Source organism: Oryzias latipes, chromosome 14 (genome assembly GCF_002234675.1).
Source record: "Oryzias latipes chromosome 14, ASM223467v1".
Taxonomy (NCBI): Eukaryota; Metazoa; Chordata; class Actinopteri; order Beloniformes; family Adrianichthyidae; genus Oryzias; species Oryzias latipes.
In genome coordinates this window covers 9,862,484-9,878,660 of record NC_019872.2, presented here as the reverse complement: position 1 = coordinate 9,878,660, position 16,177 = coordinate 9,862,484, and the positions used below count along the sequence as shown (strand labels likewise).

At 38.5% G+C, this 16,177-nt stretch overlaps 1 protein-coding gene across 13 annotated transcripts in view; it reads right to left on the bottom strand.

Moving 5' to 3' along the window:
* Positions 1-16,177, bottom strand: part of LOC101168389 (protein furry homolog) — a 55,047-nt gene that overhangs the window by 33,742 nt on the left and 5,128 nt on the right. For 3 of the 13 annotated variants that reach the window (XM_023962117.1, XM_023962121.1, XM_023962115.1), the window contains exon 1: positions 10,034-10,772. The exons of 1 other annotated variant lie outside the window; for it this stretch is intronic. In XM_023962117.1, the coding sequence (XP_023817885.1) occupies positions 10,034-10,247 (214 nt within the window). In that variant the 5' untranslated portion in view covers positions 10,248-10,772. Of the gene's footprint in view, positions 1-506; positions 1,345-4,057; positions 4,313-10,033; positions 10,782-16,177 lie in introns of those variants that run through there. 9 more of the 13 variants (XM_023962114.1, XM_023962119.1, XM_023962122.1 and 6 more) reach the window with 7 other exon arrangements.

Genomic DNA, 16,177 nt, shown 5'->3' with positions numbered 1-16,177 from the left:
TATTCACAGTGTTAGTCAACCTTGTGTAACAGCCCCCTAAAACATGCACATAGCATCTGCTATCAACTTTGGTTATGCAAATGGATATCTGTCATCCAGGTATACATCAAAATAATCCAGAACAATGTAACGTTTATACTCTCCTGGTTTTTCGGTTTTCTCTTCTTCTTCCCTTTTTTAATATGGCAAACACATGTTGAATATAGTCGGTCTGAAAACTTTTATTAGTCAAATGAAAGTTTGTGAAGCGCTATGTGATGCAAAGCAACAAGTTTGAATCTCTCAACATGCTGACAATGACAAGTCATTTTCTGCTTACACAAGATGAATTAAAAAAAATAAAGTTCTGCCCTATGCGGCTTTCACGTTCGCACGACCTGAACTCAACAGAGAATTTTAGTTCCAAAAGAACACCGGCCTCCTCACCTTGCTCACAGCAATCAATCTGGATGAAAACGAAGCAAAAAAAATGCAAAGACGTGCAGCACACACCTCTGTAAGCTTACCAAGGCCCTTGATGAAACTGATGACACTAGCCCTGCTCCACTTACTTGGTACTTCCATAGTGCACGGCAAAAAGTAGAGGTTTATAAAACGAGAAAAGAATAGCAGCTGAGTGACGGTGAAGTGAAGAAGGGATGAAACCTTACAGGTTGTAAAAACTGAGTTCTATGAATGTATAAAACAAGCTTCTTAAAGCAGGACGTCTCTCTTTGTGATCCATTTGTTCAACCGTGGAAGGATCACAGTTAGCTGGATCATACCTAGCTTTGGACCATAGCTGGTTAACTTCAGTTATAGAGAGAAGCTCCATTTTTGAGAGAATGACAGACATGTCATGAGAAAAAAAAAAAGTTCTTCATATAACAGCAGTGTATTTAGATCCACGTTCATTTTAAGAAAAAAGCACGAGTTTTGTGGACTTGAATGGCCCACGTGAAGACAGCTTGATGCTTCACACCCTGGAGCATTGGGTTGGAGCGTCCGTACAAAGAAGAAAGGAGCGTCATCGTCTACTTTTTCTGTTGCCAGAAAAGTTTGACAACTGGAACTGAAGAGAACTCCACTGTCTTGCTCCAGCAGAAGAGTGAGGGTTCCATGCCAGGCAGCTATATGAGCCTATAGGCCACCTATCAGTTTCTACATTAGCTTCAGCTCCGCCTCCTGAGCTGCTGTGCCTTCTATGTACAGTCGCTCCTCTGACCTTGGAAGCCCTGAAGCCCACAAAAAAGTAGAAGTGAAAAGAGGTGCATCTGTGGAAGCGGTTCTGTGGCCATCTTTACGTTGCATGTGGGAGACGAGCCACTTACACCTCCTAGTTTTTGTCCGACCGGCAAAGCTGTGTTGGAATTTCAACGCCGCTTTGGGGAGAGAGTTTGAGGGAGGAGGGAGACGCTATATATAGAGCGCTGGCGGTCACTGTCTTACGTACCTGCCACTCCCACTGACCCCTACTCATATACAAGAACACACACAGGCAAACACATACAAAAACACACATGGAGGTGAACACAATCAAATGTAAGTGTTGGGAAACTAAAACTTTTACATTTGAAATTTTACTTAGTAAATGCAAATTTGGGTTCACCTTCAGATTTTATAAATCTTATGTTATTTTTTATAAATTGCATTTTAAAGGTTTTTAAATGGGCAGGGAGAACGTGATGGGAGAATTTAAGAAACGCTTTACACAGAGCTTTCTGGAATTTTTGCAGGCATTTCTATGAATCACCATTATAAGAAATGATTCCACAAATATGAAAACTAAATCATTTTAACTCTCACCAATGTAAAGTCCAGCACTTTTAGATACCAATCCCCTATTTGGAGGTTTTGGTATGGTCGCCTTTTTTAAACTTTTACGGTTTTTTTTAAAAGTCTGCAGTTTTAGTTGTTTATTAAGTTTATGATACTTGGTTATTTTACTGTTCTTATATTTTTATGTCATTGTTTTTATATTCCTATAACATTGATTTTTATTCTTTTATGACATTTTTTTTAGAATACTTTTTATGTCATCATTCTTATACTTGTTTGCGTGTTTTATTTTTATCCTAACGTCTTTTATATTTTGTGCATATTGTGGCAAATGGACCTCGAGTCTGTAATAAAGCTTCTTCCAAATATCTTAGTACGTTCGTTTAATGTAAATCAAGTCATTTTTTGGGGGAGTGATACCAGGAAAAAGATAGTGCCAGATGAGGGGAGGAAATGCCTCAAAATTGCAAGCTTAACAAAAAAGTTTTATCGTTAAATAGGAAATCTTTTGTTTCTGTAACCATTTGAGAAATTGGAGATTTTAAATCCAATGTGTTGTTTTGCTGCTTTCATTTCTATTGGATTTATGTTTAACTACAGCAGGAAATGTCATTTATCCAATAAAAAAATCAATAGGATGATAAAGCGATAAAAAAAAAAAATTGCAGTAAGAGTTGCATAGATATCACATGATATCACAGAACTACACAATGGCACACAACACGCAAGAGGAAACATTTAGTTTGAAGGCTATCCAGCTTGTATGTTTTTCTAATACAACATTTCTTAAATTGTAAAACTTCTGAGGTATGATATGAAAAAAAGTGTTCTGCATACAGTTGATAGTTAGTTCTACCTTTTCTATGCTGGCTTAACTATACATACAAGATTTTTCAAAATAAAACTAGCTTTGAACAATAGCAGTCAAAAAGAACATAAATATCTTATTACCTCCTTTTATCTTATTATCTCCTCCTTCTACATCAGCATAGCAACACAAGATGACAACATATGAAAATAATTTATAAACACTAATTCATAAATATAAAAAAGTGATAGTGGAGCCAGGCTTCCTAACCCTGATAGTGTTCCAAGCAGTTAGATCATATTAAAAGTTGATTTTGTTGCCAGTTTGCAACTATACAATAAAGTTATTCAATAATGCTGGTTACGGCTCAAAAATACATTGAATTAAAGTTACTAGACAATGTTAAGTGGTGCGTGAAACAACTGCAATAAACGTTCATTTTAGATGCTTGTTATGTAACATAAAACAAATTAAACTTGATGAGAACAGCAAATTTTCCAGAGGTTTCGATCGATAGGTAATGTGCACTTGAAACACAAACCCCTTCTCTTGGATTTCAGATGCTTTTAAAGACCCTGCAGTATAGAAACCTGCATAGCAAAAACTGATGCTATGTTTAAAAGAATGTAGGACTAATATAAGGAATCCCCTATCATGTTAGCCTTAAAGGAGTTCCTTTACTCCTCTATAAAGATTGCTAACATATAAACTGGAAATTGTGTGTGTTCCTAACAGAAACTTCACCTCACAGAAATATAGAAAAGTGAGTCTAAAAAAATGCTTCAAACTATACCAAATATAATGTTTGTATGAAAGCTAATCACCAGGAAGAGAACAGAGCTCACAGATGAGGGGAAGAAAAACAACAGACTGCCCACTGATGAGTCCTGAAGACAGAGTGCCTTTTGGGTAACTGTACTGTAACCTGCTCTGCTGTGAAGGTGAGTACAGCTTGTACAGATAGAAGCTGCACTGAAAACGCTGCTTTCATTCAGACTCCAAGACAAGTCCCACGTTGTAAACAACGACTAGTCCGGATTAAGAAAAGTTGAGTCTCTTGGGATGTAAACAGAACTAAATGTTCGGAAGGAAAACAAACAAAACCCCACTAACATTGGGCTCAGCTAAATGGAAAAATGTATGGCACAAGGAATGATTTCAAGGAGATTTAGTTTAGAGACGTATGGAGATAGATTCACACACATTCCTGCACAGAAAATTGCAGAGGACTCAGACTCAGTCTGTTGCAGTTATCTCCCACTCAACCACTTCCCTTCCATAAATCCATTATGTAATATCACCATTTATTGACAGTGTGGATCATGTTATGTTGAGCCTGTTCAGCTCCCCTCTCCCGAGCTCCAAACACACACATGCAGTAAGTCAAGCGCGTAAACAGGAAGATTCACTGATGGCTAACAAGTCTTCCACCGGTGTGTCACGCACTTGTTCAAAATCTAGCAACGACCACCATCTCCTAGTTGTACTCACAGCCTCCTAAAGACTTGAGCAGAGACTTGATGCTGATGTCAAAGAAGCCTGAATCCTGCTGGCTGGTTGCCATGGCTGCAGAGGCCATGTCGCCACGGTGACAGACAGCAGAGTCGGTACAGGACAGCGGGATGAGACGCTGAGGAGGGTGGAAGCGAGGAGGAGAAGGAGGAGGAGAGCGCTTCAAGAAAGAGAGTGGGGGAGCAGGCGATGCGGATGTTGCAGCTGCCTGCTGCTGAGAGCGAGCAGCAGCGTGTGTCCTTTTTCGCAAGTTTAAATGTGTGTGTCAGAGAGAGAGAACACCCTACCTCGCCTGAACTGTGCTGCTATCTTGTTGGCTAACAACCCCCCTCATCTACCCCTCCTTTCTGTTTTGCTCTCCCAGGGCAGATGCTGGGAGTCCCGAGCATCCAATCATCTTTGAGGAAAAAGAGAGTGAGTTAGAGAGAAAGAGGATGAGTGAGAGGACAACAAACTACTGCAGATGGTTCTGAATTGGAGGGTCTGCAAGTAGGCCTGTTAGGAAAGCTATAGATTGTAATTATCAATGCACAGACAGTAAGTAGGGTTGTGAAAGGTATAACAGTTAAACAACAGTAGCTTTCAACGATACAAAAACACAACCAATGAAGATCAAGAGAAGGCGAGTTAGGCTAACTGTTGGAGCCAATAGAAAGTGAAAAACAGGATTTTTGCCTTAAAGTCTCACTCCAATCATTCTCTGGTCTATTTTAAATGTGTTCCCAGTGGTCATTATATCATGATTATGCCCTAAATCAAATAACCTGTCATTAGAGATTTGCCTCTTAGTGGTGGGCGAGACTATTGGTGCGGAGTAAGTCTGCGCTCATTTTCTATAATCCCTCTGTTTACGTGCTCTCCCACTAGCCTACAGCCCCTCACAACTCCAAGCTAACATCAGTGGTGTAACAATACCCAGCTTTGGCGAGCAATATCCAGGCGTACAGTCTGGAGCCAGACACCAGCTCAGTCAAGGAAAACAAGGAAGTACATGTATCTATTTGTCTGCAAGTGGATGCATCGGAATGGAGCAGAGCAGGGACCTTGTGGTCTTCCGACTGTAACAACTACAAGCATTTTTAAACTAATGCACAACTATATGAATTAGGCGATATGGCCAAAAAAAATCAAATCTCAGATTTTTTCTTTCCAAATTCGATTTTCGATTTTAATCAATTTTCTTCTCCCTGCTTTTACTTATTTATTTGTTTGTTTGTTTTTTACAAAAATGACAAATGATGAAATATATTTAACAAGAACTATTTTATTTTAGAACTATTTAACTATTTAACATCTCCTTTGGGGATTGGCTTTAACACAAGGGAACCTAAATACAAGCTGTTCAAATGTTTGGAGATCAATGCAGCAGATGTTTTGTGAGCTACCGCTAGCTTGAGCATCTCATACACAAAGAGATGTACCAGCACACACTCGGCAGAGCATTTTTGGTAACAACAGTCATGAAACAGATTTTGCTGCATGTGGGTTGATGCTCCAAGTTTGAAGTCACAACCTTTGACTCATCAGCGCGCGCTAGTGTTTTTTTTTTTTTTTTAGCCTCGCAGGAGAAGCTCCTCTGCTTGTTGCTTTTTTCATTTCTGCCCTTCATGAGAGACCAGTGGACTGACTTTACCCCGAACAACAAAAGTGCTAGAGAGAAGAAAGCTGGCAAAATGAAATCTCGATCATCCCAAAAATAAATCTTCTAAAAACATACTCGAATTAATTGATTAATTGCCCAGCCCTAACTTGAATAAGGAAATACCCAGAAACTTCCTTTCTCTTTTGGCTTTTACCCATCAGGGGTTGCCACAGCGAACAAGTCGCATGGTAAACTTGGCAATGTTTTACGCCGGATGCCCTTCCTGACGCAACCTTCTCAAAGCAACCGGGCTTGGGACCGGCACAGAAGTAGAGAAGGGAACAGGGAGCAGCCCAGATTTGAACCCTGGTTTCACGGACGGAAGGTGCCGCAAACCAGCACGAGCTAAACCGGCTCCCTCTCAAGGAAATACCCAGAAACTAATCTTAATTTTCTTTCTACATGTCCTCCATCACCAGAAAAATGGCATTTAACTGCAATTTTAGGCATTTAACTTTAAAATAAAAGTCTACGCCACAAACTGAGTTGGATACGTTTTTAAATAAAATAGCTTCTTCTTATTTAAACATGTCATTGGAACATTGGCCCACCAGCATCAGTCATTCTTCTGCATATCTTAAAGCTGGAGGGCTGCTACAACCAGAACAATCAGAAGGATGAGAGAAGCGTCAGGAGATGTAAAGCCCGTCTGACTGCATGAGGAAAGGTTGACTAGAAGAGTAGTGGTGCATGCCGCTCATGTATTGATTCATAAAGTAGAAAGCAATTAAAATATTTAAAGTGGAGCACTTTAGGGTATGCACGGTAATTTCCTACTTACTCGACCCGAATGAATATATTTTAAATTCTATGGCAAACACTGACATAGCAACTGTTTGACCAATTAGAAAATAGGATTTAGCTGAAATGTTACACCAGAAAGCTGCAGCATCACCTATTCGTTTGGTTGTCTTTGTATTTAAACTCCTTATTATTGATCTGGATGTTTAGATAATGAAGAAATAGAAGTAGCAAAACTATCTTTCTGTGTTTAATTTGCTATCTTAAATTTTCTCCTCACTCCTGGTAGCTTGCTTAGTCAACACTAAATAGCTTGCAGATGATCCTATCCTCCCACCCTATTGCTTCAGCTAAGCTCTGCAGATCGGCACAGACACAAACACCAGGCAAGTTTATCTTTCCACTTTTTGCCCTCAAATGCTGGTCTTAGCAGAAAGGTAGGATGAAGATGCTTTGGCTGTAGGTGAGAATTAGTGGAAGAATGGGTAAGATAATTAGGGTAATATAGATGTGGAAGTGCCACAGGATGAGAAAGCTGGGAGGGAAGAGGAGAGCATGGATAAAATACAATATCATCCTGCAGCTCACAGGAGAGCTATGAAGCGCAGGATGGCCTGGTTCACATTAACAGACAATTAAAGCGTACTCTCAAAGGAGAGACAACACTGTGTACCAGAGAAGCTCCGCAAGCCTAGTCTTGTCTACAACTTGTGCTTACTCTGCGAAAAGTCAAGGGCAAAACACCAAAGGCAAAGCACTTTTACATGGTCTGAAAACTATCACAACAATAACATCTTGCAATGCACCACTAGAAACATTCATGCGTGAACAATATATGCTTATATCATTGTTACCTACATTTTTTTGGCAAGAATTCATATTATTGATATGAAAAGCATCACAGTGCATCATGTATTTTGAGGATAAATATAGATTCAAATCCACAACAAACAACTGGAAAAGTGGCCCAGTATCAGCTACACAAACTGTACATCCTCAGGAAATACCCTGAACCTAAGGGGGGGAGAGTCCCCCCCGTGAAAGTTTGTGGCATTCCACAGATTCTGAGCAGAGGCCTGGGCATGCCAGCTGCTGGAATGTGACTCCTTCACGCATGCAGGCCAACACACATGAACTCCTACAGCTCTACCAATGCATTCAGAGGAACAAGGCTATATATTTGAGGGTCAAAGTCAACTACCAGGTTTTCCACACCATTAGATGTTCTTGTGGCTCTCTAGATTTGTTAACGAGGAAGTAAAAAGCACAATGTTGCCTAATATCTAGCCATAGATAATCTCTACACACTTTTTCAAATGTTAGACAAAATGTGATTCACTTATACTGGAGAAGTAATTGTAAGAACACTTACTTTCATTTCTATCAAGAAAATTAATTAGTAAAATAACTTAATTAAATGTGTTTTAATCAATTTATCTGATGCCTATAACTCATCTGTTAACTTTGGAAGTGTTGCTTTGAAGCTTAGACGCACACATGAAAGCAGTGCTTAAACAAAGAGGTACACAAAACCCCAGAAGGAGACCTGTTTGAGGTTCAAAGATTACACAGTAGTGTCTCCTCAACACAGCTGGGCTGATCTAACAGGACCAAAACCTCTTTGAAGAACACTAGTGTGAAAAGGTTAAAAGCTAAACATCACTGAATTTTCTGCCTAACATCAACACTAAAGTTGTGCGGGTCACAACAGACAAGCCTACAAATATTACATTTCTTGTGACAAAAATGTGACCTTTGAATAAACTTTGAGTTCTTTCATTCAGGAAGCCATTGCTATTCCTTCTGAAAGATTTGTTTGTATAGGTGGAACTTTGCTACACTCCAAGTCTGCTCTTCTGATTTTCACTGTGTTCTTCAGGGTCTTGTACTTAATAAAAAGATGACTAAGTCACTCAAAAGATTGAAATGTAATCTATACTACACTGTGTAGATTAAACTTGATCAAATGGATATATAGGCAAGGTTTCAATACTAAAGTTTTTTCACACATTTATGAGCAACCTTTTTTAAAATTACCATGACTGACTTTGTCATAGGATAAAATTCCCAGACTAACTTACTATTTTTCCTCTAATAAAGTCAATCACTTCTGCCTTTTAAAGCAACACTCCAACTATATTTTTTATCTATTTATAAAATCTTTCCCAGCTGTCTTTAATTCTGATTATGCAGTTTTTAGCCAACAATCAAAATAATCTGTCGTTTTTAAAGACATATTTTCTGCATCATGGGAGGAGCTCATCAGATGTTCGCCTGTGAGTTGTGGGCAGGACAAAGTAACACTTAACAAAGTAGCACTCTGCTACTTTGTTAAGACTCTTTCCCGCTAGCTTACAGTCCCTCACTAGCCCAAGCTAACATTAGCAGTAAAACAAAAATGGCCAGCAATGTCAGAGCTATCCAGCTGTACAGTTTTGAATCAGCTCAGATGAGGAAAATGAAGACGTTAACGTATCTATTATGCTGCAAGTAGATGCATCAGAATGGAGCACAGTAAGGAGAATGTGGCCTGCCTGTATCAGTTACTGCATCAAAACAGAACTTTTTCAAACAGCGTTTTTATTTTTGCTCCAAATCCATCAACATTTGAATGAAGCAATACTTAGAAATGCAGTTTTGATGTTAATTTTCTTTCTTTGTCCTCGATCATGAGAAAAATGCTACATGTTAAAAACACGATTTTCATTGGAGTTGGTCTGGAACAGATTTAAAGGTAAATAAAAAACAGAGAAAGTCCTACTGGCTTCTTTACCGTGACTATGACAACAACAAAACAAATAGATAAATCTATTTTTTCAGAAGTATACTTTTTTTCTTTTAGAGAGCATTATAAGCAGGGAGGAACCAGGATAAAAAAAAATATTGCGACAAGTATAATTATTACACTGGAATGTTAAAAAATTAGCAAAATAAAAATGTTCTTTTGACAACAATATCTCTGTCATCTAATAGCCGCTGTTTATCGATGCAAAAAATGTCACTAAATCAATGATATAGATAAACTTGCTTATATTTCACAAGAGTTTAAACAAATGTCTAATGTTTTTCCTTACTGTAAATATTTTTTTTCTTTTGTAATATTCAGAATACAGACTAAAATCATCACAGCACATCGTCTAGAAACCAAACAAATCCCACCAAAGGTTCTAAATAAAAGGAAATCCAACAGTAGCAGATACTTCCAAGCATACATTTCTTTTTAGGAAATCTGGAAATTTACATTTATTTAGCCATACTGAAACAGAGAGTCAAACTTTTCAGAGGCTTCAAACTGTACTGTAATATAACAAATACTGAGACATAAGGAAAAGACTAAATATGCAGAAAAAGATCAGTGCCCTGGCTGCATGGGTAACCTGCACACCCACATCCAGTTGTTGAGTTGGGGTTTCCCTATTTTAAAATTGTGTTAAGCCTTTCATTTTTTCCTAAAAACATCTGAGATTACACAATTTTCATTTCATAACGCTAATAGAAGCTTGTTTTATAATCACACCAACGGTATACAATGAAAAACAAAATCAAAAACCCAATGGTTTATCATCACCTACCATCAAGGAGCCCTTTCCTCTTTTTTGACCTGTGGATCTTTGAAAACCTTCCTTTGAAGGCACTGGCGTCAAACATTTCCGGAGACAGAAAAGCGATCTTGTCCATAAAGATCCCATCTTGGTCAATGTTCATGCTCTCCACCTCAAGGCTCCCATCCGTAGCACGGGTTTTAGCCCCAAGGCTGGCGTTGGTCCCTACATCTTCTAGAGACATCTCATCTATGTGCCCAAAGAACGCATGAGTGGGTTCCACTCCGGGTTAGACTATGTTCACGTGGTTCAGAAAATAGACTCAGGAAAACAAAAAAAAACACTGGTCGCAGAGTTTGAGCAGTTTTAGGTTAGAACGTTTTTAAATAAAAAAAAGTTTGGTCCTAGAATTCTTTAGGGTCTTCATCTCCTTTTGGTCCACATCTCAGTGTCCAGTTTCTTCAGAGTTTGTTTTCTTTTTGTGTAGTTCATTCAATCCAGAGACGATGAGCTCATGGTCTTGTTGTTACAGATACACAGCTCCCCGGAGCATACAGGTTTTCTCACTCTTGTTTAGAATAATAAAAAAAAATGCATCTGAGACTTCTTGAGTTTAAGGGCGATTTTATTTCTATGAAAAGGTTTCTATTTCTTTTTTCTTCCTGCTCTCTGGTTCCTTCTCTCTGTTCTGCGTCTGTTGAGTCTCTGAGGCACAGCTGTGTATCTTCCCTCTCAGGTGGTGAGCAAGGGAGGGATCCAATTCCAGGAGCTCATCTTGATTGGGTGGTTTGGGAAGTTTGGGTGGTTCTAACCTCACTTCCTCTAACTATTTTTCCCCCCTTTCTTTTATGCCGCAGGTTCTTCCCCCCCTATCATTACAGAAGTTTGGGAGTTTTAAAGAAATATTCCTGTGGGGAATATATCAGCTTTTGTTACTGGTTTCATTCTTAGCTTCTTGCGCTGGGGCAAAGTATGAATGGCAGCCGTCTCCATGGTTTATGGAGCCAGAACAAGGCATGTGGGTGTGAGCAAGAATGACAGAGCCTGCACTCACTGGTTCAGGCTGTTTAGCCAGTTACAGTAACCTCAACATGCTAGTGGTCTAGCATTTCAGAGGGCAGACACACCCATTCAGAGTGGAAAACAAAGCTCATCACAAACAGGAAATATACTGAGCTCAGTAGAAATATTTTTGGCGAGGTTAGCTTTTTGTCTTGTTTAGAAGATTATTAGATAAATGTGAAGCAACGCTTGTGTGACGTCTAAACATGTAGATGAAAGCAACAGAGAAGTTGACAATAGTGATGAATGTAAGGAGTGGGTAAAAAAGCATTCAACTCTACTTGGTTTGTTTTTTCTCATTAAAAGACATTTCATTTCATCTCCAAGAGGATTTCCCATTGGAGAAATGTCTTCTCTGATAAAAGATAAACCAAGTCCAGCTGTCTGCCTTTTTCCTACCACGTCCATGGAATCAACCTGGACGGATGAAAAATCTGCACAGACAGGCAAAGGAGGAGTTGGTACCTAATCAGATGGCTAAAAGAGGTAAAAATCATTATCGATGGGAGGGATGAATAGCATTCTTTTAATTATTTTGGGAACAGGTTTTATGCCAACTTGAAAACTAGAGCTGCTCAACCAAACAAAACCACAACTTCTTCTAACAATGCACTTTTGTGGCTAACTTTTGGAAAGTAAATTCTTTGATGAACTAAACAACATCTACACAATGTTTTATTAATTACAGAGTCGTCTTTATTCCATGATCCAGCACTTCAGCTTCTGTCTTTGCCTTTGTTCTCTGCATTAGTAGGGTATGTTGCAAATCTCAGGAGACTCTTAACATGTGGGAACTTCTGGCAGTTTGTGCCACCATTGTCATGGTGTCAGTTCCACAGGGTGCCTGCAGCTCATTTGCAAGTTTAAAAACACATCCTTGATGAAAGCATTTCAACTGCCTTAATGCATGGTGATGCACGTGATGCTATTGCAACAAGTGTTTTCTAAACGGGCAAGCATGTGATTTTTCAACTCCAGAAAAAAATCCTTTTGCGTTCCAATTAGATACAGCAATGAGGACTCCATGGTGACAAGCAGTTAAGATTTCCCACCTAACTGTTAGTTTCAGAGGTCTAAAACTCAAAAAATTGAGTGAAAGGACTTAAGGGTTCCTGACACACAGAGGGACAACAATTCTGCAGAGGTTGTACAGAAGTCACTTATTCAAATTACGATGACCCAGCACAGACCTAAAAACAACATGTTTATTGCAGTTTGCAAATCTGCTGGCAGACAACCCCAGATATATCATGGAATCGTTTTTGTGGCACCTACACGAGGATCACATTCCAATAATGTATTTCAGACTGGCACCATCCAAAAAAAACCCTACATGAAAGAACTAGCATGGTCTGTACAAATACAGAGTCTCACGCTGAATCCATACTGCAGAACCCAAAATCTCACCAAGCATTTGTGTCTGGTTTCTATCTTAAATACACAATTAAACTTGACAAAACTAGTAACTTTTTAGCTGCGTGGACTTGTTTAAAGACAATAAATCTTGAATATCTTGATTTCAGTTTATCTTGAAATTCTTTTTTGTTAAGCAGTGTCTTAAATAGAACTTTTTCTTTTTTTTGGTTTACATGTTTTTTTTTATCAGAAGGTTTTTTTTGTGTGAATGGTGAGTACTTCTGTTTCAAGAAACAGACTTGTTTGATTTAGGGATTATATTTCACTCACAACAAGGTACAAACATGTTCAACAACTGCAGGACAGAAGTAATTCTAAGTAAATATATTTACATAGATTTTGTAGGACAAACATCTTGAAATGTGTGTGTCTAGACTTACTCCAAGATGCTTATCGTCTAGAAAAAAAAGCATAGATGGACTGATAAAAAGGATATATTTGGAGTGAAAAAGTGTATAATTACTCTTTATTTTTATACATTTACCTCTCATGCTTTTATTTATAAAGTTGCACATTTGCATCCGTGCACATACTTGCAAACTGTGACTGCCTCTTGTTTTGAAGTCTTCTGTTTTTCCTGAGCTGTTCAAATCACGTTACAATCTACATTTTATAATGACAATACATTATTTTGATTCTTATTAATTGTTCCATTGGTATTTTTTTAGATATAACAAGTTAAAAATGTCTTGTATTCTATATGTTTTACTTGTTCTGAGAACAACATATTTTTCAGTGGATTAGTCTACTAGAGAAATCCTGAACAAATCTTTGACTGAACTGTCTGAACTTGCAGTGCTGGTAATGTAGCTTTAACTCTAACATGACAGGTCTGCCTCACCCAGTTAGTTATACAACTTTCTAACTTTCTGTTTGGAAGCCTGCCTACTGAAAAGAGACCGAGGTTTTTTTTTGTTTTGTTACCCCCCCCCCCCCTCTGATAAAAACAGTTAATCAGGAGCTGTTGTGCTGGTTTTGCAAGTCCTGCATCAGTTCTTAATTCAGCAGTGTTTAAACACTGCAAAACTTAATCTTAAATAAGTAAAAAGACTTTAGGTTTATGAAAACATGTCTTAGTGACTATATATTTTTTCTTAAACTATGAATTATTGGTAAGACCAATTTTCTCACCCTATCAGCGCATTTTTATCTTTTGCTTATTTAAAGAAAATCTACCAGCGGGTTGAGAATTTTTGACCCATTTTAGGAGCCTGTTTTTGCAGTGGAAAAACTCAAAATCAAAATCAGACTCAACTGTTTGCTTTTTCTTTATTGTTACCTTTCTATGGCCTCACAAAGTGTGAGTTACATGGTCGGTAGGTCAATGGCCCACTAGCATGAGCTCTAAGCACATTTGTTTACACTTTCCTTTTTTTATTCTTCAAATCTGTAAAAACAATTAATGTTTATTAGAGTAATAACTTTGCCCCTTCATTTTCTTGAATGACAGTTGGCAACAGAATAATGATATTGAAAGCTAAATGGCTCAGGGGCATTAGCTGAAGCTGATCCTTGCAAGCGTGTATCGGGTAAACGGAGAATGGTGTATACTTGTCTAGCGCTTAAATACCTTCTTAGAAGACCCAAAGCACCAGTCAAAGTCCCATTCACTCATGCACACACACATTCACACACTGAGGCCAGCTCCGCTGCTGAACACTGGCCCCAACCTATAACCACCAGGAGCAATTTGGGGTTCAGTGTCTTGCCCAAGAACACTTCAACACCTGGATGGGCAGGGTAGGAGTTCAGAGGTCGACAGCTCTACCTTTGCCACACAGCTGCCCCTTCCCAGGTTTATCATTCAATTTTGTTTCGTTTTTGTTATTTTTATTTTTTTTACAAGGAAATAAGTTCAGATGTTTACATTTTCTTGTGATGTGTTTCATCATTATGTGTCAGCAAAGAAATAGTTATGAGTGGTAAACAAGCAAGAGGGATTATCATTTCCAAAGTAAGAGAGGCATTATTTCCCTTATTGGAAGCCAAGTATTGAGACAGACTTGTTTGTACCCACAGGAAGATCTGGCACTTCCTGAACTGTCAACTTCTGTCCAACAAAATCAACCACATGGTATCCAAACAGGTTATCTTCTATCTTGTACCAACGGAGGGGGGCAGTTTGTCATTATTACCTATAAAACAATGTTCTGATTATGCCGTTTGATTCCTACATCTAAAATTGAAGGAACCCTTACCTGTTGCCCTTTCAACCTAAAAGTATGAATTTTAATCCTGCAGCAGTCTTGTTTAGCAACTCGGTAAAAGCAAAAAGAAAGTGGTAACTCTGGATAAATATGAAAGAGAAACAAGACTGCTTAAAGGTTTACCAAGTTTGACAACAGCCACATTCTGCAGAAGTTCACTAAGAATACAAACTTTTAAGGATTATATAAAAAAAGAAAAAAAAAGTTGACACAACTATATGATTTATCCATTCATTCATTGAGCTTACTAAATCCTCTTTGGGGACGCGGGTTGCTGGAGCCTATCCTAGCTACTCTTGGTCAAAGGAGAGGTACAATCTGGACAATTTGCCAGACAGAGCCACAAAACCGTTCACACCATCAATTACATGATAGAAATATAACAATAACTGAAAATGTTGAGAATATAAATTTAGCCTTTTTTTCTCCATCTGGAATTCACATTTAAAATTTGCTTAATTTTTTTTTGCTACTGTTTGGTTTGATCCACAGCTGTGGATGAGGAGCTGCAGATTTTATTTTCTTAAGATTTTGTCTTCTTAATGCAATGAGTCGGTGCTGCTTTGACAATTGACTGTATAAGAAAACTGGACTGAATGACCCCTCCCCCTTCGCATTCCAAACAGGAAGTACCTGCTGAGTCCAAGAAGCTAAAATCCCATAGACTTCTATAGGGAAGAAAACAGAGATGAGACATTCATTTTGTCAGAATAACCATTCTTGCTCTGATCCCTGTTTAACATGTTTTTGTCAATATTGATTTTTTTCAAGTTATAAAACTGACCAAACAGATGCCTCAATAAAAGTATGTTGCACCTGCTGACCCCAATGTCCAATGTTCAAAATGTTTGATCGAAGAGTGCATTTGTTTGTTTGTGTGGGTGGATGGGAACTTCCAACAAGCTTACTTCTGATTGGCAAGAGTAGTTACCATAAAATTCAAACTGATTTAGACCAATCACTGCTTGTTGACGTTGTCTGGCTCCAACATGGGGGCGTACCGCGTACGCATTGCGAACATAGGGTGACTGAATTGACTTTATTTTGTTGGTGCTGAAAGTAAACCATTCTCTCTGGGTGATGTCACACTCAGTCAGTCCAGTTCTCATATATACAGTCAATGGTTCTGACTGACAGGTCAAGCACTGCCGCTCTCAGACAAACTGGATAACCCATCCTGACCTTTTAAATCACTTTTCACTCTTCTGAAAAAAAAGGAGAATCCTCACTGTATTTGAACAAAGTATGAGTTCAAAATGAATAGCCATTTATTTAAAAAAGCACATTGAATTTCTTTCTCCAGCATCCATGTATTCATAGTGAAGCAGTTATAGCTCCAACATGTGAGTTATAAGCTGAGGGCCACCCTTCACTCGCTGTTTGCAGACATGCTTTGCTCAATTAGGGAAGAACAAGAATAACCAAACAAACACTCTCACACTCAAACCACAGGGTCCCAGCCTTACTTTCAGCCTGGTATGCTGGGTAA